At 49.0% G+C, this 22,797-nt stretch overlaps 1 protein-coding gene across 1 annotated transcript in view; it reads left to right on the plus strand.

Moving 5' to 3' along the window:
* Positions 1 to 22,797, plus strand: part of Shroom2 (shroom family member 2) — a 162,145-nt gene that overhangs the window by 122,225 nt on the left and 17,123 nt on the right. Inside the window, exons 7-8 of the mRNA XM_010618758.3 lie at positions 7 to 624; positions 2,434 to 2,534. Coding sequence (XP_010617060.1) covers positions 7 to 624; positions 2,434 to 2,534 — 719 coding nt within the window. The remainder of the gene's footprint in view (positions 1 to 6; positions 625 to 2,433; positions 2,535 to 22,797) is intronic.

The raw sequence follows: 22,797 nt of genomic DNA on the forward strand, positions 1-22,797 counted from the left end.
CGGGAGGCGGGCCCGGCCAAGCCAGCCTCGTCTGGAGGGGGCCCGCCCCACGCCGTGCCGCGTGTCGGAGGCCGGAAGAGGTTCACAGCGGAGCAGAGACTGAAGTCGTACTCCGAACCGCAGAAGATGAACGAGGTAGGGCTCTCGGGGGACTGCGGCTCGCACCGGCCCCCCAGGAACCCCGAGGACACGGTGGGCACATTTGCTGACAGGTGGAAGTTTTTTGAGGAAACGAGCAAACCTGTTCTCCAGCGGCTGGGCCAAAGACAATCTGTGAGTGGACCCCCGAGAGAGAAGACGGAGAGGCCTCGGACAGCGGGCCACGCGGGAGAAGGGGCAGAGCCCTGGTCCCGGAAGAAGTCTCGCGCCACCTCCTTCGGAGAAATCCTCACTGGTTACGGGAAAGTGGAGAACCCGGGGAAGTTGGAGCCACCACAGAGACTCGGAACCTTTGCAGAGTACCAAGCCTCTTGGAAGGAACAGAGGAAGCCTTTGGAAGCCAGGAGCTCTGGGCGGTGTCACTCAGCTGACGACATTCTGGATGCAGGTCTAGACCAGAACCAGAGGCCGCAGTATGTTCATGAACGGTCCCGGTCGTCACCTTCCACGGACCACTACTTGCAGGTAAGCCCCGCACTGTGAGCCAGGTGCACACTCCCACGTTAGGGTGGCTCCGATGGTGCTACAGGAGCCCAGCCATCCGCGTGCCTACGGCACCAGTACGGCGCTAGGTGTCAGGTGCTGGGTGGAATCTGCTCGCATGGTGATTTTAAGGGCCAGCTTCCTGCAGACCCAAAATTTCCCTTCCCAGTCTCCCCGTCTTGATTTCTTCCTTTATGTACTCTTTTCCCCTGTGACTAACTTGCTCCTACCTTCATGCCAAGCAAACGATGTGGTAACTAACTCATCTGAGGTAAAACTGGGTGGTGCTTCAAGGCTAAACATACTGTGAGCACTATTTTTGTTGTTGAGGTTCTGAGGATTGAACACAGGACCTGCCTAGTACTTGCTTTGTCTTGAGACAGGGTCTCACTGAATTTCCCAGGATGGCCCCAGACTTGCAGTCCTCCTCCCTCAGCCTTCTGAGTAGCTGGGATTACAGGTGCATGGACCTGGCTGTCTGGAATACAGGCGGTCCTCGGCCCCCTGCCCTTTTTGTGGCAGTGGTGCTGCTGCTGCTGCTGCTGCTGCTGCTGAGGATCAGATCCTGGACATCACTGAACTAGGCAGGTTCTCTCCGACTGAGCTACACCCCCGGCCCAGCCACTTCTCAAGTATTGATGCCAGCCAATGACTATAGTATATTTTACTCCTTTTAAATTTGCAGGTGTTTTTCAGCATTGTGCTGGAACAAGCTATCTTTTAAGATGGGTTAAACTGTTGCACTATTTTAGGATGACAGTTTTGATGGTGACAGTTAAAGATTTCTAGAAAGTACATTTTTTTTTTCCTGGCACTGGGAATCGAACTCAGGACCCTGCGCATGCCAGGCAGGTGCAACACCGCCGAGCTACACCCCCCACCTGAAAGTACATATTCTTACAGTCCTGCGGAGTCTGTGGTCTCTGTCTGTCTCTCTGTTTCATTCCCCTTCCCTCCTTCCTCGTTTCCTTCCCTCTTCCTGTCCTTCTCACTGCCTTTTCTCCCTCTTCCGTCTGCATTTGATTATTTCTACCACCCCAAGCACAAAACCCTGCTGCAGTCACAAAGTCAGTTTCTAATGAAGAATCAGTAGATGCCCTTTTTTGGTGATGGTGGTGGGTTTTGGTACAGGGTCTTGCTTATGTTCTCCAGGCAAGACTTGAACTCACTGTGTACCCCAAGTTGGGCCAGAACTTGTGACTCTCCCGCCTCGGCCTCCTGAGTGCTGGGATTATAGGCACGTACCACCGTGTCTGGCTGGCAGTGACTCTAATATAAAGTATCTACCATGTGCAAGGAGAGCTGTCTGTTTGCCCAGTGGCATCTTGTGCCACAAAGTCACGCAGACCCTGCATGAGCTTGTCCCTGCCATTGCCTGAGGCCAGTTCCCCGTGACCTGTGAGGATTCCCCGCTGCTCATTCGCCTGGGAGTGCAGTACCCACACCTCCGACAAGGCCCAGGACGGGAGGTCTCCCACAGAGGCCTGTGACCAGCTGTCCTCGCTCTGATTTCTTTTGGTGAGTTGTGTCAGTACATGGCCTTGCAGCTGCGTGTAGGAGCCGATTCCTGCCTGGAGTAGAAGTGTGTGCGGGGTCCTAGGCCATGTGTCTCCCTCCATAAGAGGCGTTGTGGAGCCAAATGGGCTGGGTCTGCGTACAGGCCAGTGGGACACGTCACTGGCACTGAGGCACAGGGGCAAGGAGAACCCACAAATTGAGGGCTTTCATAATAACAGATGTCTCGGGAAGGCAGCCTGAGGGTTTGGTGTCTCATGCTGCTGTCCTTTGCAGGAGGTGTCTGCTGGACCTCAGAGGCAGGCGGTGGACCCTGGTGGGCACAGCAAACCACCTCCCACTGCGGCCTCTACCCGAGAGACATGTTCTACTCCGAGGTAGGTAACTTTTGCATTTGGGCTCGCTGCGAAGGTGTCTCGGGGGAGGGTGAATGCTGGCTTACCACAGCCAGATGTCTTGGTTTTGCCAAGCCCCACGTGGCTGCTAACCGGGCACGATTGTAGGCACTGCTGTCCCCCAGACTTCGGAGCAGAGACCTGTGCCTGGCAGCCCTGTCCAGAGAATCATTGCCGTGGCAGTTTCAGTTCTTAAGTGCCCTCTGTGTTTTCTGTGCAGTGAGACACTTTCTGGGGACAAGACTGAGATACGGGTTTAACATGCTTGAGGTTTTCCCGAAGGGAGGGATGCTGGAGTACCTCACACACAGCCACCCTCGTGGGTCCGGGTCTCAGATCTGCCGTTGCTGCTAAGGATTGTCACTCCGGAGAGGGAGAAGGCCACCCTTCCTAATTTGGACTTATTTAGTAAGTTCATTTTAAACTTCAAAGTAGAAGCGAAGTCATTTGACTCCCCAGAGAGAGGTGAGAAGTGTGGTGGAGGCCGGGAAGCACCGTGTGCCTGCTGTAATTCCGAAATGTGGCAGGTGTCACGGGAGCTGCGAGGGTGGGGTTTAGGTGAAACGCAGGGTGTTCCCTGGCCATTCCCACCCGGTGCAGGCAGGAGAAGCGTGCGTCTCCGCAGAGCATGTGTTGTGACCCTGCTCTGCACATGTGGGGGACTGATGGCAAGAAGTGTGCTCGCCAGAGTCCCGCGTGGAGCATTCTCTGCTGCTGCCTCGAGAGTCTGCTACAGTTGGTGGGGTCCACTGCAGAATGACCAAGCTGGCTGTTTACTTCCAAGAGCCTTTGGGAATGGGGTTTTCTTTCATTTGGCTTTAAACTGAATGCTGCCAGCCTTATAGGAAAGTAGAGATATTTCTGTGATGCCAAGGCGACAGGTTTGGCATCCTGTGTGTGCCTGTGTTGAAAGCCCTGCAGTTGCTTAACAGGCTGTGCAGCTACACAGAATGTCACAGTGAAAGGTAGAATGCAGAGGTGGCTGCCTGCATGCGTGTGTAAAGGGCACTGTCAATACTGAAAGGATCCAGGGGACAAGAGGAGGGACCATATACTTTATCTAGCATGGCTGTGTCCCCCAGCAGGCTGTGCAACTACTGTGAAGAAATTAGTTCCAGAAGCTTTCTGTGTTTAAGGTACAAACCCAGCAATTTTCAGAATTGTGTGTGTGTGTTTCAAGAGTGGCAAGTCCCAATGAAGTTCTAGAATACAGCTGTTAAAAAGTCCTTTTCAGCTTATCCCAGGGACTGTTTCATTTTCTGAAGGATCAGCGAGAAAGAATACGCTTCAACAAGTAAGCGAGAGACTTAATAGAAATGAAAATGTAGGCAAAAGATTGTTCTTTGTTCGCCAAAAAGTCTTTAATGCAAAGAATGAAAGGCACTCACTGTTGTGCACAAGTTTAAAGTAAACATGTCTGTGTAATGAATAGATTACTGATCTGGTGGTGACTGATGTATTATAATAAAAAGTGCTTTTTGTTGCATTCCATTGGAATAACAGGAGAATACTGAGATCAGAATTATTTTGTTTGCTGGCTTTCATCCAAGTCAAATGGAGGTAACATTTTCTTAAGGTTTAATCGAGGTCGGGAAAGAATGATGCAGCTATTTACATCTGAAGAGCTGGCACAGAATTATAAAAATTAGGCTGCGTGTAGGAGACTGAGGCAGGAGACCACCCTGTCACAGCGAGACCTTGTATCACACTAAAAGGGGCCAAGGGTGTATCTCAGTGGTAGTGTCCTTGCCTAGTGTGCGTGAACCCCTCAGTTTCATCTCTAGTACTGAAAAACCACAGTTACACTGGGGCTGGGGATTTAGCTCAGTGGCACCGAGCCTGCCTTGCAAGCACAAGGGCCTGAGTTTGATCCCAGTACCTCACACGCACACACAAAAGTTACATGGTGGGAAACCTGTGGTAGCTGGGCTACGATAAGCCTGAGTTTTTGGGAATGGACCCAGTGGCATCTGCTCACCTGTGGTGTGTCCCACCCTGCGCATTCCGCCTTCCCTGTTCCCGTTTTACCTGTTCATAGGCCTTTCCCCTGTAGCACTGATGGTTTTCCGATTCTGCTCCTTGCCCTCCAGCTCTTGCACATGCGTTCTCCTGCTGACATGGGGCCCTGCCATTGTGGTGTACACAGGCACCCTGGAGGGTGGAGATCTGTGTTCAAGGTGCAGTCAGGGCTGCTCCTCCTGACGCCTCTCTCCTTGGCCTCTGCACGTGGACTTCTCCCCACGTCCTCACGTGCTTGCCTGTCCCTCTGGATATGTCTGCGTCCTGACTTTTCTTGGAAGGACACCAGGCAGTTTATATTGGTGATCTCGTTTTACCTTCGTCACTGCCTCTTAAGAGTTCACCTTCTGAGAGGCAGTGCGCTGCACTAGGACAGTGGCATGCCCAGCGCACTGCAACAGCATGGGGAGGATGGAGACTCTTAGGCCCATGTCATGGAGGCATTTGCCACGCTCCTTTTCTCTTGGACTTCCTGGGAGACCAGGACTTTACTTCCTGCATTTCTTAGTAGTTTGTATCTAGCATAGGTCCTGCACAGAGGGTGGGTTGGTTGGATGGCTATACTGGTCCACAAATAGGTGGATGAATGAACACATGGATGGCCAGTCCTCAGATGGGTGGACACATGAATGGTTAGGTATGTGGATGGATTGGTGGCAGGATGGATTGGTGGCTGGGTGGATTGGTGGCTGGGTGGGTGGAGAAGTGGATCAGTGGATGGGTGGGTAGATGGGTTGGTGGGTGGGTGGGTGGATAAATGGGTGGATGGATTGGAGGGTGGGTGGGTGGATGGATGAGTGGAAAGATGGCTGGAAGGATGAATAGGTAGACAGATGTATGGACAGATGGATTGATCGGTGACTTCAACCTTTCTTGAGTTAGTCTTTTTCTCTTTTAGTACTAAAAATTGCATTCAGGGCCTCAAGAAATCCTTAATACTTAGCCCACATTCAGTGCCAAGTAAGCACTGCTACCACTGAGTTACATCCCCAGCTGTTTTTATTTTAGTTTGAGATAAGGGCTTTCTCAGTTGCCCAGGGTAGCCTGGAACTTAACAATCCTCCTGCTTCAGCCTCCTGAGTACCTGGGATTCCAGGCATGTGCTACCGTGCAGTCCCTGATGCTGGTGAATAATGATTCCATGGGGATAGTTTCTGTGTGTGTGTGTGCAGACGTTTACGTATGCTTTTAGCTTTAGCTTACATGCTAAAAAGTAGAATAGGCCTGACTTGGTCTTTTTGCACTTGATTTAGAATCAAGAAGACAAGCACCTCAGAGGTAGTCTGGTAGCATGGAGTTGTGTTTTAGTATGGTAGTTTAAACCTTGTAGCAAAACTTAGGTGTAGTTTGATTGTTGCACTTCAAACTGGAGCACTTCTGGGAGGCTCTGGAAATGAGCTGAGAGCAGCTCTGGCAGGCCTGTGGATGGCGGGGGTGCCTGCGGGGTTTCATTCTTCTCTCCCTACTCCAAGCCCATTCTGCCTCATCTGTAGGAGCTGCTGTCAAGCACCAAGGGTCTGGCACCGGCCTCTGGGCTTCTATTTGTCAGGACAGCTGTTTGGGAAGGGAGAACGCATCCTAGACCCGGGTATAGCCACAAGACTGCATATGGAGGAGTTTGCTTTAATAGGAAACTGATGACCCAAAGCAAGCTGAGAATTGTCCTCTTGATGTTTTCCCTGAAAGGTGACTTGATGCACAGAGGTTAAAATGAAGGCTGGTGTTTTTTGTTTCGTTTTGTTTTTCATCTACCAAACCAGCTTCTGCCAAGTAGATTTCAAAATAAGTAACAGAGATTTATCGTGCGGTGTTGGTTGCTTCAGGGCAGACATTTCCTCCCCTGGCCTTCAATTAGCTCGGGAGCACTTGAGGCTTTCCACTCTGAACTGCTCTTCTGGGTAATTACGCGGCCCTGCACTGCGCTGTGGGCCGTGAGGGCGCAGGCAGAGGTGGGGCTCGGCCTTTCCTGGGACAGAGCCAGCAGTCCCCCGCACCCGTATCCTGCACCCCGTACCCTGCACTTCAGGCAGAAGAGCAAGCTCTTCTGAGCAAGGGACTCTTGTGGATGCAGCACTGCTGTCCCAGAGACCCTGAGCAGCAGCCTCAGGCAAAAGCGGCAGCACGAGACTAGCAGGTTTGTTTTCATGTCTTAATTTGCCACTACAGCACATCCCCTCCCTGCTCTTTCTGCCCAGTTGGACCTCAGCATCTGGGAGCCAGAACAGGCAGCTGCAGGTTTGTTGACTTGTTGGTTTCGGTCATGAGACAGCATTGTTCAGAAGGAAGAGTAAGGCCACAGCGCAGGACAGCGGGGTTTGGGGCTGGGGAGGAGAAAGCGGGACCCGGGAGCTGGACAACCAGAGCACTGCGTGCACCCCTGGAAAGGTAGGGGAGACTGGGGAACTGTGTGGAATGAGTGCTCCGGCTGAGGGAGGAAGGGGAGTGTGGATGCCCATTGGATTCTCACAGCTGAGTGTGAGGTGGGGCAGGGATGTGTAGGCTTCTGGGGTGGAATAGCCCAGGGCAGCCTCTGCCTTCTGCTTGGACTCTGCATTGGGGAGCCATCACTGCAGTCTGTTTCATCCCTCCCGAGACTTCTGGGTTATGGCCGGCCTGGTGCTTTCTTTCCTAGGAGAACCTATAGCCCTGGGGAAAGCTCCCCTTTAGCCACCTACGAAGTCTGGAGCCATGACGCCCTCTGCTGGGACAGAGAGGCCGCATTGGCTCCTGGTAAGAACTGACTGCTTCTTTCTGTCCTGGTCCCTGTCCTTCTCCACTGACTTCTTTAGAGTCTTTGCACTGAGCTACATCCCCAGCCCTTTGTTTTCTTTTGAAATAGAATCTTAATTTCTCAGGCTGGGCTTGAATTTGTAATCCTCCTGCCTCAGCCTCCCCGAGTGCTGGGATTATAGGCGTGTGCCACCATGACCCTTGCAGACTACAGTTTTCAAAGCTTTCATTCTTGTAGGTTGACCCTGGTTGACTTGGCCCATAACGGTATTCTTCATTGTGTTTTGCCTCTCTCCAGAAATGCCCCCGAGAACACAGGTACCCATCATCTCCTGTGCATTCTTTTTGGTAGGTGTAAGAGCAGGCTCCAAATGCAGGCAGCTGCTTTGTATTGGGAGAGGAAGGTGAATTGCAGGGAGTTCCGCCTTGCTACTTTCTGCGCATGTCAGCGTTTGTGCATCGGGACTGCGGAGCCTTCCTATCTGGAAATAGTGGTCGGGGAATTGGAGGCCACCCAGGTTAGGCTCTCGCCCAAGACAACCGGAAGGACCAGGTGTCCCGCCTTCTCCTGAGTCGGGCAGCAGACCCTGTAGGAGTGTGTGTGTGTAGGGCCACCTTGACTCCTGTTTACCTGTGAGGGTATTCTACATATCTTGCTTCTGTTTCTCTGTCTGTCTGTCTTTCTCTGATGTTGTAAATTTACTTAAATTGTAAGGACCACATAACATACAGTTCACCATTCTAACCCGTACAAGTTTGGAGTATTTAGTACATTTGCAGCGTTCTACAATAACCACTGTTTAGCTCCAGAACATTCTCGTCACCCCTAAACCTGTCTCCATTTCACAGTCACCCACTCCTGAAATATGTTTATTCTTATACTTGCTAGAATTCCACAGACTGTTTTAAGCAGTTGATGGATTCTTGCAGTTAATATAAGACCTCTGTTTAACCCACTTTTTGAAGACTCCACACACCTGAAATAAAAAGGGAATGAATGTTTTGAGTCACTTTATTCTCAACATAAGTAGACTGGGAGGCTGAGGCAAGAGGATCTAAAGTTTGAGCCCAGCCTGAGCAGCAAAGCCGATAAAAGGGCCTAGGGATTTAGCTCAGAGGTGCCATGCCTGCCTCAAAGCGTAAGGCCCTAAGTTTGATCCCCGTTACCAAAAATGAATAAATACATTATTAATTAAATATTTTTTAAAAGCTGATAAAAAATTAGAAATACAGATGTACTGAGTTTCCTAAAAAATAAGAGGAAAAGACACAATCGGGCTTATTTTCAGGGCTGTCTCATTTTTCATATACAGTAATCTTACAGTCGTGTCATCTTTTTCTAGAACATCGTCGTAACTCTCCAACTTCAAATCCTGGCCTGGATTTCTTAATCTCCTGGATATCTGTTTGCATCTGTTTTATGGATTCCATTTCTTTCCCGTGCTGGGATTCCATCAAGTTACTTGGCCCTCTATTTTTTATCTGTGTCTGCTCTAGAGTTGATTTTGTTGTTGTTGTTGTTGTTGTTTTTGTTTTGGTACTGGGGATCGAACTCAGGACCTTGCGCTTGCAAGGCAGGCGGCAGAACCACTGAGCTAAATCCTTGGCCCTGCTCTAGAGTTATTCATCATGTCTTTCACTGTGGGCACAATCTCTGTTGTTATCTGAGTAATAACTTCTGATTTCGTTTTTTCCAGATCCTCTTTTGTTGCCAGTTCAGGGAGTCCAGGCGGTTGAGCATCAGATTGTTCCCTTTGCTGCCCCTTTAGGTGATCTGGAAGTCTGGTTTTGAGACTTGTTTGTGTCTTCTCATTTCACCAGGTGCGGCCTGTTGTGCCTTTGCTGAGGCAACTCTTTGGTCACCCAGTGAGCTTCAATCCTCAGCAACCCTCAGAGAGGCCTTTTCTCTGCTGCTCACCACTCTGTCAATTCCTGGGTTCAGAACAGTGCCATCTGGATCCCTGCACTGCCCTGTTGTTCGGGTGGGGTTCTGGCTTGGGCCTGTGCACACTTGGGGTGGTATCTAGGCATGACTCTGTCTGGAGCCTGCCCCACTGTGTAGCTGTTGTCTGCGAGGGCCTTGTCTGGGGGCTGTGCACCTGCACTGCTTGTGTCTCAGCAGGCTTCTGGCTGGGATCTTCGAGCACTTACTGATGGTATCTGGGTGGGCCTGTGCATCCAAGTCTCTGGTGTCTGGGCAGGGCCCTGGCTGGGACCTGGACACCCACGCTGCTATTGTCCACGTGGGCTTCTGGCTGGGATCTCTGACTTGAATTTCTTGCGACCCCATTTCCTATTAGAACCCTTGGCCACAATCTCACATGTCCAGCAATAGAGCTCTCGTTAGCTGGGCACTTCTTGTCCTGTACCCTGCTCGTAGTGCGCTGGCAACACAGCTGTCAGTGCTTTTACCCCTGAATTCTTCACCCAAGTCATGGCCTCTTCCAGGCTGGGCTTCACTAAGTTTCCACTAAATCAGGTGTTAATTGAAGAATTATGAGACAGGAGTGACCCCCCCAAAGCAATGCTTGCTGGTTGAGAAGGATGGTCCACAGAAAAGTGACAAAAAATTGCAGGCACCAAAACTCAGAAGATGTTTCTTTCACAGGAGTGCATTGAGTACATCCGTTACAGCACATTACATATTGAATTATGAAGATTTGTATCAGGTACAGCCATGTCCCATTGGCTATCCAGTATACCCGTTTATCCTGTGCTGGGTCTGTACTCTCCCTGGTCATTTGGCAGGAAGTCTCAAATCATCTGTTTCCTTAGATGCTTTCTTCTCATCCAAGTGCGCCCACTTGGGTATTTATAAATAACTATATTATCATTCAGTATGAATGTTAATATTACTTATTTACGGTGTGTTGCAATGGACATACTCAGTGTGTCCATCTGGCTGACGATCTTAACTGAGGCTTATTTTGGGGAAGGGCTTATATCAGAAGCATCCAAAAAATTCATGCTAGGGTTTATTTTCTGGTTAGGTCTTATTTCGGGGGGAAATACAGTAGCTTGGTGTGAAGGAAGGCCATGGGTTCACTCTTCAGGACTGCAAAGAAAAGAAAAACATACTAAATAGGGCTTTGGGGTACAGCTCAGTGGCACAGCTCCTGCCTGGCAAGCACGAGGCCCTGAGTTCGATTCCCAGTACCAAAAAAGAAAAGTGAAAAAAAGAAGACTTAAAAAATACCCTTAAAACCAAAACATAGTAAATAGAAAACATATTCAGATATTTCCAAACCTGTCCAAACCTAGGGGACCCCTGATGGAGGGTGCCAGAGCCACAGCAAATCCGTGCCACCTAGGCAGGCCTCATCCCACTGGACTCTTCCCCTCCTAACTCTGTATTGTGCAGGAGACGGGAGGCAGAGGGAGAGGAGTGGCGATTGCATGGTGACCCAGCCCGAGAGGTAGATGTACTTCAGCTTATTTCTGTACATCGCCTTTGGAGTGTGTTCTTGGGGGTGGGCGTGTCCTCTTTGCTGAGGCTTCAGAGTCACAGTGGGGTGTCCCAGAGTAGTGGGAACCTGTGGTATGTGGGCTGCAGCCGGCTGTTTGTATCATCGAAAGCTTTAAAAGCTTTGCGGTCCCTGTCCTAGAAGGTGCGCACGGCCTCGACTCTGGCAGGCATGGCAGTCTCCTCGTCTGTGGTCACAGCAGGATTGTCCCTGATCGGGAAGAAGGATTAAGCGCAGGGCCCACAGAAACTGTGCTCTCCTGTGGTCTCCTCACCCCGGAGACCCTCAGGGTGCTGTGTCAGCAAAGCTGTGTCCCCTCGGTTGAAAGAAAAGCTGTGGATAGAACGAATCTTCTTTTGTGGCCTCCAGGAAGCCAAGGCAGCTAGAGCCACAAGCATCACAGTGTACTCTGGGCAGAGAGAGGCCTGTCGCCCAACAGTGGCTTTGTAGTTTCACTCTCAGTGAACTTGCAGATTTGTGGTTTATAGCTGAAGAGCTATAAAAATAAGGAAAATAAAACATTTTATGTTTAGGCATTTAACAATATAATAAAAACTAATCAAAGCCACGTAGTGTGTGATTCCATTGCCGTAAACTGTCCCTATTAGGCAAATCCATACAAAGTAGATGGGTGCTTGCCAGGGGCCAAGGAAAGAGGGAGAATGTGGGGACTCTCTGTGGGGCTGGGTTTCCCTTGGCCTGATGACCGCATTCTGGGATTAGTAGTCCTGGTTGCGTGACGTAATGAATGTACTACAAACCAGTCTCCTCTCCTCACCTCTTCGAAGGGTGAGTTTTGTGGCACATAAAATTCTATGTCAGTTTTTTAGAAGTCTCGAGACCGGGGTTCCACAGGAGCAGTCCTTTTTAATTTAAAACGCGCATGAAGAGCCTATAGCTCAGAGGCCAGCAGACTCGGAAGAGGATAGGGTAGTGAGTGCTCTGGCCCTGGTGTGGCTTCTCTGCTGTCCTTGTGAGCGGAACCCGCCACTTCCTGACTCGAATCCCACCCACCCGGGTCCTGACTCCTGGCTAGGTTTCAGCTCTGAGTGTTCCCTCAGCTGGGCACAATTAGCCACACTGCCCGCCACACCCAGCAGTCACGAGGCCTTTCTCTTGCCCTTGGCAGCCTTTCTCCCCACTGCTCCCTAAGGCAGGAGCCACGACGAGCAAATCCTCGGCTCTGCATGAATGCAGGCCTGCGGCACTTGCATGCTACCTTCCTTCAAGTGCTCCTGCGTGTCTTGTGGCAGCTCTGCCTCACATCTACCAGTTCTGTGCCCTTCGACCTCTTGTCCTTGTGAGCGGAACCCGCCACTTCCTGACTCGAATCCCACCCACCCGGGTCCTGACTCCTGGCTAGGTTTCAGCTCTGAGTGTTCCCTCAGCTGGGCACAATTAGCCACACTGCCCGCCACACCCAGCAGTCACGAGGCCTTTCTCTTGCCCTTGGCAGCCTTTCTCCCCACTGCTCCCTAAGGCAGGAGCCACGACGAGCAAATCCTCGGCTCTGCATGAATGCAGGCCTGCGGCACTTGCATGCTACCTTCCTTCAAGTGCTCCTGCGTGTCTTGTGGCAGCTCTGCCTCACATCTACCAGTTCTGTGCCCTTCGACCTCTCCTTGGACCCCACTTGGGCACTTAGACGGAGCCGCAGTGTCCTATAAAGTCGGCTGGGTCTTCGTAGAAGATCTCCTCCTGGGGAGCTCCTCTTCCCCTGCTGCCCGTGGAGCCGCTATGTCCATGCCAACTTTCTCCCACTTGTCCTCCTCTTGAGCAAATCCTACACCCGCTCCTGGAACCATCTGCCTTCGAGGCTCCTGATACCCTCTGTCCTATGGCACATGTGTGCTGGGTGTGCAGGAGTCTAGAAGGTTGAAGGCCCTCGGGGGATTCACTTAGAGAAAGAGGTGACTGGGGAGCTGAACTGTGTTCTTCTCTAGTTGGTGGAATGTGGTAAAGCAACCTACAACATACCGGTTTTTCGTCTCAGGGAAGCAAATGACTCAACAGAAGAAGGGGTTGTGCAACCACTGGTTTAATGGGGCGGGTGGGGATTTTGGCCCACTACGTGTTTCTGTAAATAAAACGTTCTTGGCACCTAGCCACATCCCTTTGCTCACGTTGCCTGTGCCTGCTTTTTCACTGTACATGGCAGACTCGAGTCCTTGGAATAGATGTGGCTCCTAGAGCTGAAAGACTTCGTACCTGACCATGTCCTTGTATGAGAATGGCTTGCCAGCCACATTGGGTTTAGTCCAGGGATGTAAGGAATGGTCCTACCTGCCTTGAGTACCGGAACTTGAACGAGTAGGAGCTTTAGAGTCGAAGACACGGGTTCCGGTCATCGTTTTGCTTCTCCCTGTGACCCTCAGGCCATCAAAGCTTGCTGACCTCCCGTCCCTGGATGATGGGGAACCCATAGCAACCTTTCTCACAGAAAACGTAACTCAGTGCTTTGTGGATATAACAATACCTACCATGAAGCACACGGGAGGAAGAACAGAGTCACTCTGACTAAAATAGGAATGCGGTGGAGGCAGAAGAGTAGCACATTTTATTCAGATTGTGAAAGAGTCGCTGTGACTGGAGAAGAGGTCGATGGAGGCAGGCCGGGGGGAAAGCCCCTCCGGTGGGCTGAGCCCAGGGCTCAAGGGCGGGGGCTGCCTGGGTGGCAAGGCTGTTTCCTGTGCAGGGCCCGGACTGTAAGGTCTTGGGTTTATGCTGGGGGTGGAGGTGGGGTGCAGAGACCCTAAATGCAGATCATTGTGAAGTGATGAATTGGGTGACTTCGGGGTCAGCTCACATTGGCTTTGTCCTCTTCCCCAAGCTCCTTGCACACAGCGGAACTTGCGGAACACTTGGTCGTTTGGTTGGTTGATGGGTTACATTCCTAGTGAGTGTGTAATCACGCAAGCGTACAGACATACATCAGATAGGCCAGTGAACGGCTTTTAGGGCTTTATAATGGCGGTGGAGTTGACCTGTAGGTCGCACGCCGGTGATGGTCGCAAGCACTGAAATGGATGCAGCCCCGTGATACTGGTGCAAATGGGTTTTCTCTCTTTCCCATTTTGATACATAAAAGCAAGACCCCTCAAGATGCTCAGGTTTGAAGGGAGAAGCCTCTTGGGGATCACACTTGGAAGTGCTGGGAAAGCAGCCCGCCCCCAGGGCTCTGCAGTGAAGGCAAAAGTTGACTGGAGCCTGCATGCGCTCTGCTGGTAGCTCCTCTGTCCTGGCAGCCAGCCGGTCCTGCCACACCAGCTGTTGCCACCAGGGCTTCGTGACTCCTCAGTGCTGCAGGCAGTGTGATGCAAGGGCTGCAGCAGCAGCAGGCACGGGCAGGCTGTGGGCTCCTGGAGCACAGCGCTGTCACTGTCGCTGCAGGCTGGGCGAGCCGGGGTGCACTGCAGCAAGCGGGGGAGCAGGTAAGGGACTCTGGTGCTAGTTCTCGGGCATTTCATCCCCAAGGGGACTGGTTTGAAAAGCTTGTGTGTTTGTTAGGGGGTTGTAGTTCTCAATGCCTCTTTTGTTCTGCTGTCTTAAAGAGCAGGTTGCTTGTTTGCTCACAATGGCGTGGGGAAGATCTGGCAAAAGCTGCAAACATTCTCATTGTTTATTGTTCTGTCTGGAGATGAAAAATAATGCAAATTGGGGCACAGACTCCCTCCGGCTGGGGCACTGCGTGCGTGCGTGTGTGTGTGTGAGTGTATGTGTTTGTGTGCGCGCGCGCGTGTGTGTGCAGCTGTGTCTGTTAGAGATGTGCAGTTTTTGCATCTTTGGTTTTCACAGTTCGCTAAAGGGCCCTTGGCGCTGGAAGCCGCAGCACCATTGTGCATACTGGTGGGACTGGTGGCCCTGGGTGTGTGGGACCCCTGCTCCCCGTCAGGTCTGTAGACGGCTTACCCGCCAAGCAGGCACAGTTCGAGGGTGCTGGCATCACATGAAGACACTTTGCCTTGCTTTTCCTTTCTCTGCAGCAGTAAGAAACAGGAGGTCTCGCTCCTGAGGCGCTGAGTGTGGACACTGAAAGGAAGCGGTGAGTCAGCCACATCCACACTTTTAGGAAAAGGCAGCGAAATGAGGAGTGTGCTCTTGGTCACGAGAAACGCTCTGAGGACGCATTCACGCGTAGCCTGCTAATTGCAGTGAAAAATGCCCATGAAGGAAATGGAATCACCGTAGTTCTTAGTATTTTCCAGCTCTTGCATTTTGCTGTCTGCTGTGATTGTGGTGGTATGGAGGAATGCATGTCTATGAGGATGTGACTGTACGTGGCCTTCTAAAAAAAATTGGTTCTGCCTTTTATGTTGTCATAAAAGGGACAGATTATTCCAATTTTCGCTCATATATGATGCTAAATGATTGAATTGCCTTTGCTTCGCTAGAGGCAGCTTTTGTGTGTGTAGAGGGGGCTGCCATTTCCACAGGGAAACTGGTACGTAGCCGTGTCGGCCCTCACGTGTGCACAGCGTCTCTCTGGGCCTGTGGGACTGGACTCATGGATGAGGTGTCATTTTGAAATGCATGGTCAGTGATTGTGCTAGGGTGGAGGGAAAAAAGGAAAAGGAGCTTGGAGAACGGTTTCCAGAAATCTCTCTGGCAGTATTTATAATTAAGCAGCCTGCTGCCCATAAAGTGACCTAAGATTTATAAAACAAATGAATGAAAAATAACCTTTTAATATGTCAGATAAAAAAACTGCACTTGATCTTAGCCAAAAGGACAAGAAGCCATTGGCGTATTAAAAAACTAAAGATTTGATACAGATCTGACGAATGGTTGACCTATTTTCCAAGCAAAATTAGAACCATTGAGGACATACTCTACAGTATTTTTGATGATTTTGTTGCAGAAAAGGTAGTGGAAAAGGATGTGTCTGTATTTTCTTTTGCCACACAGGGATGGAATAAACATTTTATACTTTGTCCTTTTTTTTGTCTATGTGTCTTGTTTTCTCTGTCCCTTACACACACACGCACGCACGCACACACTCGTACACCCTACACCTACCTTATGGAAAAAAATTGGCTGGAAAATTCTCATTCATAGAGGCAGACACAAAATCAAGTCTGCAGAGTCTTGGGAACAGTTGTACATTGTGATAGCCACATAGGTTGCAGAAGGCTTCTGTTGCCCAACTGGAGTGACAAATGGCTCTAGTTAATGCACACCAACTGCTGTGCCTGGGTTGGCTGTTCCCCTAAAAGTCTGCCTTTGGATTCTGGAGGTTGGAAGAGGTGATGATAGTTTGCGTGGTTTTGGAATGAATGTTTGTGTGACTCTTCAGACTCTTGATTCCTTACTTCTTACGCATAGATTAAAATGTGAGGAGGTCAGGGTGAGGAGGCAGAAGAATCAAGCTGGAGTTTTGTGTCCACCCAATCTGCCCATCTCTCCTCAGGCACCTGGTTTTTCTAGCTGACTTTTCTGACAGGTTAGCAACCAGGCATTTCTGGGAGACTTATAGTCTTCCCTGAATGTCTGAAGAGATCCGAGAATGATTTCATTATCTGCCTTTCAAAAAAATCTTTGCAGAATCCTTCTTAAAAATTCTTGAACGCTCACAGTGCCATTTTGCGTGTATACCTCGGGTCTCACAATTTGGGAACTATATTCACTTTACAGTGAAGCAAAATTGCTTTAAGTGATGGGACTCTTGAGCTGTTTACAGCTGGTGGTCAAGCTGACGGGTTCCTGGTGACTCATGAGAAAAGGAGCTTACAGATACTCATGACTTGAATGCAGAATGGTATAAGATGCTGAAACATCCTAGGTGTTCTCTTGAGCTCAGCTCACAAGTGAGCTTCACTTGGGAGCATGCAGTTAATTGGTTATTTAATTGTTTTGTTAGAAAATCTAGCCAGTGGGCCCTTAAATATATTTGGATGCTACTAAAGGTGGAGTAACTAGAAATTCTAGGAAGTTATTTAGCATATCTGCGTGTGTATGAATGTGTGTAAATGAGTACATACTTATATACTTAGATATACTACGTACAGACCTTTCGTGTTAAGTATGAAAAGTAAATTTTAATGTGCAATAAATACCTGAATTCTGTTCTGTTCCATTTCCAAATGTAGTTTATCTGGACAGTAACAATTAGGCAATAATCTGAGATGTGACGTTTTTATAATTTTAGACCACTTGCAGTTGTGTTAGAAGGAAGGCACTTGATAACAAATGATTTTCTCTTAATTTATGGAGATACACTGTTCTAACTAGATTTTAGTATGCTTTATTAGGGGGCTCCCCACAATTCAAAATTGCCTCTTTATTTCTTAAGTTTGGTGTATATTCTTGAGAGCCAGAGAAATCTAACCACTAATCTGGGGTTACAGTATCCTAGGCTATGGTATACAGTTTTTCATCATTTCCTTTTTAATTTTTATTTATTTATTTATTTGGGGGGGTTGTTTTTTGTTTGTTTTTTGTTTTTGAGACAGGGTCTCACTATGTAGTTGAGACTGACCTGGAACTCATTGTGTAGCCCAGGCTGGTCTCGAACTCACAGCGATCCTCCTGCCTCAGCCTCCCATGTGCTGGGATTACAGGCGTGCACCACGACACCCGGCTCATCATCATTTCCTTTTTTTAAAAAAAAAATCTCTTTCACTAATTGAAACCTTCTTTGTTAGAATGCCTGGAGGTTCTGGCAAACAGAATGAAGATATTAAAAGTCACCCTCAGTCCCTTCAGTGATCCCTTCAGGGATGCCACTGTGAAATGTGGAAGTGTCCCAGCTGCAGCATCTTTTTTCAAAGCAAATATGTTTTTGCCCATGCAGTCCCACATGGTGCATAAACTGCCTTTCTGAAGAGCTTGTCTGTGTATGTTGTGTGGTGTTCTAAGCCCTGGCCTCCCGTTAGTGAGACTTGATGTTCAGAGCTGCTTCCAGCCTTTCCGAATTGTCAGCAGCACTGCAGCAAACACCGTGTTGTGAAATTCTTGTGCTCTTCCGTGCCAGTTTCCTTAGGATAAAAATCTAGACGTGGAATTTCTGGGTGGGCATTTAGGGTCACTGTGTTGTCATCTTTAGAGCATGTGTTTTACTCTTTCATGCTGCAGTCACCGACAGCCTAGGGAGTCCTGGTTTGCCTAAAACTTTGTCAATATTAGACTTGTTTCTTTTCCTGGCGCTGAGTGTCTGACCCAGGGCCTCGTGTATGATAGGTGAGCTCTCTGCTGCAGAGCTAGATCCCAGCCCAATGTTGGGCATTTTAAAAATTCTATGGTTTGTCAGAATAGGTTATTTCATTTTTAACATGCCTCCTTTCAGTGACGGTCAGAGTCAAACATTTTTGGGGGATCTGTTACCCATGCGTAGTTTTACTTCGAGGCATTGCTTTCTATATTCTTCTGCATTTTCCTATTGTAGGCCACACCTTTCCTGATCATTGCCAGTATATCCATGCAGGGTGCTGAATGCTTTTTATACATTAGGTCTAGATTTTTAGGACTACATTCTTTTTTTAAAACCTGCAGATGTGTTGGCATCATGATGTGTGTGGTAGCCCTTGCATCTGGTGGCTTTGTTGCAGCCAGTTCAGTATTTTAGTGGCCACTGGCTTATGGAGATAGTACGTTACAGTTGGCCTCTGGTTACAGTCTAGGCTGCAAGAAGCCTAATCACCTGCACTTCTGCCGGGAACAAATGCCTAAAGATGTGAAGCCCTTCCTCAGAAGTAGTCTCCAGTTCTTTGTAAAGAAGACAGAGTTACCAAGGAGGAAAAGGAATTAACACGTAGTGTGGTATCGCAGTAGGGAACGCTGAAGTCAGAAGATGAATGTCTCAAGCCTTGCTCCGTTATCAAGTGAGTTAGTTCCCCTCGTGGGCCTTTGGTGTGCTTACCTGTGAGGTTGAGATGCTCCCTGGGGGGAGGAGTCTGCCGCACTTTGTCTGTCCTGCTTGTACTTGCAAAGGCAGTTTGGTGGCAAAACTGTCTCTACACAGAGTTTGGAAGTGGCAGGCTTTTCCATAAGCCCAAATCGTCACACCTCCCCTTTTCCCTGGTTGGCAGGAGATCCATGTCTTAGAGAAGGCACGGCTGTGTACTGCTTACCCGTGGGCCTCCTTATTTGGGTGTCTCCACCGGCTTGCTTTTTTCTGACAGTGTCTCCCACTGCAGTGTATTTATGTTAATTTTAATGCTCAGCTTGTGCGTTTTCCTTGGGTAAGCCACCTGAAAAGATTTGTTCCTTCGGGGTGTGACTCTATCAAAGCAAAATGAATAGGGACCGCGTTACTACAGATCTGTCTAAAGAGGACGGGACTTCTCAATTCCAGTTCATTATTATTATTTCTTACATTGAGATCAAGTCTTGCTGCATAGCCCAGGCTGGTCTTGGTTCCTGAGCTAAAATAAAATGATCCTTCCCTCTCAGCCTCCTGAGGGGCTGGGGTTACAGATATCCAGTTAATCTTTTTGTTATAGTTATCATTTTATGGAAAATAGTTAACTCGGGTTGCCCTTAATGGACAAGTGAACCATCCTGAATTTGTTCATTGGATGTTTTTTCAGTGATTCTGGGGATGTGATGTCAAATTGGAAGACGGGCATAGGATTCAGCTTGACCTGACCACAGGCGTTTTGAGTCATGGCCTCCATGATAACCCTTTGGTAACCCACATCATTTTCCTTGCAGTTTCCCAGCATAATACCAATGACCAATGCCATTGTGGTGGTGTGTGAGCCCTGGCTTTAGACATATGCCTGACTTTCTCGTATTAGCTTGACATAAGCCCGGATACATTCCATCTAGGACAGAGTCACTTTTACTCTAACCCGTAAATATTCCCCTCTTTGTGACTCAGATTGCTAGGATCGAGCTGGTCTTGTTGCAGCCTGGGACCACATGTTCATCAGTAAGTTTGGCAGCAGACTGTACTCGGTGCAAACCTATATCTGTCTGTGTCTCTCTCTTTTCCATCTCTTAGCGTCTTGGGGCCCTGTCCTCATACACTAAGACTGAGTTCTTTCAGAACATACGTTCGAATAAAACTTTATAAAACCAGACAGCAGTAGGGACTTGAATATGAGCTCTCGTGTACCTTCCCCTGATCTGGGAGGCAAGACAGATAGATGCTAAATTTCAAAATCACCAGTGGGAGAGAGGGGACAGTACATATTTGTGTGGTGATGGTGGGAGTCTGATGAGTTTTTAAATGCTATGATTTTACGACTTCCTGGTCTCTCTTTTTCGTTGCTTCTGGGAACGCTTGTCCGTGTGCGTGTGAACCTGAGTGAGGTTCCGCGCACTGTGCCTTTTGAAGTCATGACAGGGGAAGCGGCCTGGCCCAGAGCTTATGGAGCTGTTATGAGTGGAGGAATGTGGACTGGTTCCTCTTAGGCTGGTGCCCGGGAGCATGCACTCTCACCATTTTTGCAGATGATGATTATTAGTGTGGGAGGAACATGCCAAGACAAGGATTCAGACATCAGGAAGAGCTTCTAAGATTCAAATGTAGTGTAGTGGGCAGAGAAGTGGGAGAGGAGGAATTTGAGAGAGGAAGGCTTATAAGGTATAGATCCGCAGTGCTAGCTTGACATCTGGCTTGCCTGGGAATAGATTCACGACCATTTCGTCCCCTCCCTGTTCTTTCCCCACCCAGGCCTGGCCTTCTCATCCAGGCAGTAGAGCCAAATCTTGGGATCACTTTGGAAGATTTTCAGATATGGGAAAGAGTTGGAACAGATTCTCAGAATGCGCCGTGAAAGTAACACAGACATAAGCTCAGATCTAGACTTACTTTTTTTTTTTATTACTGGACATTAATCCCTCTAGAAGCTAGTGCCTGTTAATTGGATTTTGGATCATCTATGAGTAGAATTGCTCTTTTAAGCCCGTGCCCCCATAACTTGTCAATCTAATTCAACTTTATTACTGTTTGGCATCCAAGTCCCTGTAAGCAAGAATAAAACCCCAAGGAAAATGCAGACCTTTTTATCTGTCTGTGAAGACACCAAAGAAATAAAATACATCTGATTTTTCCTTAAGTAATTGCTTTTCCCACATGACATTAAGAATCCAAGAAGAGAGAGCCTGTTTGGGGCGGCCGCAAAGAGAAGAGCTTTAGTAGAAACATAGTAGCGAGAAAGCAGCTGAGTCCAGTCTACACTTCACAAAGTCACTTCTGTTTACTTACACCCACAACTAGCGGTGTGCTTCATAAATGCTAAAGGCGTGTTGGTGACGTTGAACTCAAGGTGACTTTTGAGCTATGGAATGGTTTACCTTCCTTGTTCGAGGAAGCCTGGCTTTGCTGGCGGCTGAGATCCTGTCAGGGTAAACCGAGGCATGACTTGAGACCATCAGAGCAGGCAAAAATGAAGTAACAAGGAAAGTTTTATTTCCAGCCTGGGTGCAGGCTAGTCAGCGGCAACAAAGCTGTTGACCGTGGGGGATTGGGCAAGGGGAAACTTTATAAGGAAATTTGGGTAGGGGAGGAGTAGGGATTTTGTCCTGGAGTGGAGGAAGTCTTTTGTTCTGGGGCAGAGGAAGTCTAGTGGTCTTCAGGGGTGTCTGGACCTGCAGATGTTTCTGCATAGGGCAGGCTGCTTATCTCGAACCTGGACTTTGGCTTCCTGTTATCCTTTGTGCTTGCAGGATGTGTAACTGCATTGCCTGGGAAGTTTTTCCCTTCTGCCTGGGTGGGGCTGTGACATTGTCGTTGACACCAAATGTTCTCGGGAAGAGAGGGGCTTATGGTGTATATTCCTGAAGTCATGCCAAAGACTGAGAATTTGCCAGTCCTTCATGTTGAAAGGAATTGTAGACCCTGTTTACAAAGCAACAGCGAATTAATGAGTGATGATGTAGCAGTCTAGAAATGTTTAGCGTTGTTGGGATGTTTGTGCACTGGTTGTTTCACGGAGGATATAGCCGGTTGTGTCTTGAAAAACATGTGGCTCTTCTCTTTATGTTCTGCACCATGGCGTTTGGCCAGCGGGTGGTGCATCTGTCTCTGTGCCTCAGGGGCCTGCAGGTGAAGGTGGAGCTTGAGCCGTGTAATAAATCTGTACCTGTGGGTCGGACCCCTGCCACCTGAGGAGATGCTTCCAGCCCAGGGGGAGCTCAGGAGAGCTGGGCATGACCAGAGCACAGGGCAGAATTGGCGAGGCTGAGGGCTTCAGTGGTACAGAACCAGCTGTGCCCAGATGTGGCCTCAGAGAGCGGAAAAGAGACCCAGAGAAATGAGTCCATGGTCTTAAGGGAGAGTGTGTGAACAGATGGAGCCTGGAAATAAAACGGCTGCCTCTGATGTTTGGAAAACCATGCATTAGTTGCTTTAGCTGGCCCCATAGCAGGATTTGAATTATTAGCGATGATGATGGATTTCAAGAGCGGTTGACCTTTTTCCCTGACAGTGGTTTCTGATACCATGCTGAGCAATGGGCAGCATCAGAGGCAGCCCTTCCTAAAGGCTGGTCCTCTTCAGATGCCTTTTGTTTGGCCATGTTGTCCTGTTAGGGACCCTTCGGCACCTGAGTCCTGCAGCCATGATTAGTCCAGCGAGGAGACTGGCTGGGCTCTGCTGAACACATAGGCTGCTGGAACCTCTGCTGCCTGGCAGGAGACTGCCTGGCACACTGGACCTCTCCCCTCTCAGAGCTGGGGTTCTGTCCCTGGTAACCTGTTATTGGCATGCTTTGCATGAGAATGAACAAGGGATCCAGCCTAAATATCAGTTGCCAGGATCCTGGGTACAGCTGCCTTTCACATATTCTTTGTGTGGCTTTCCTCCCTGCCCAGGCACTTGGTGGATACACAAAATCCTTAAGTCATCTGCTTCTCTTGCTTTGTCTGTCTCTGGACCTGCTCCTTCCTTCTGTTTTTGTTTTGTTTTTTTTAATTCTTACATACATATAAGCGGAGACATATGTTATATATAGAACAACACAGACACCTATGCTACACACATGTTACCTTATGATGAATTTAGCAGGTAAAATCCAGGCTTCTGTGTACAGTGAGCAGTGGATTACAGGCAGGCACAGCCGGTGGCAAGTGGAAGGCAGCTACGTTTA

Source organism: Fukomys damarensis, unplaced genomic scaffold, assembly GCF_012274545.1.
Source record: "Fukomys damarensis isolate Sample0158 unplaced genomic scaffold, DMR_v1.0_HiC HiC_scaffold_39, whole genome shotgun sequence".
In the NCBI taxonomy this organism is placed as follows: Eukaryota; Metazoa; Chordata; class Mammalia; order Rodentia; family Bathyergidae; genus Fukomys; species Fukomys damarensis.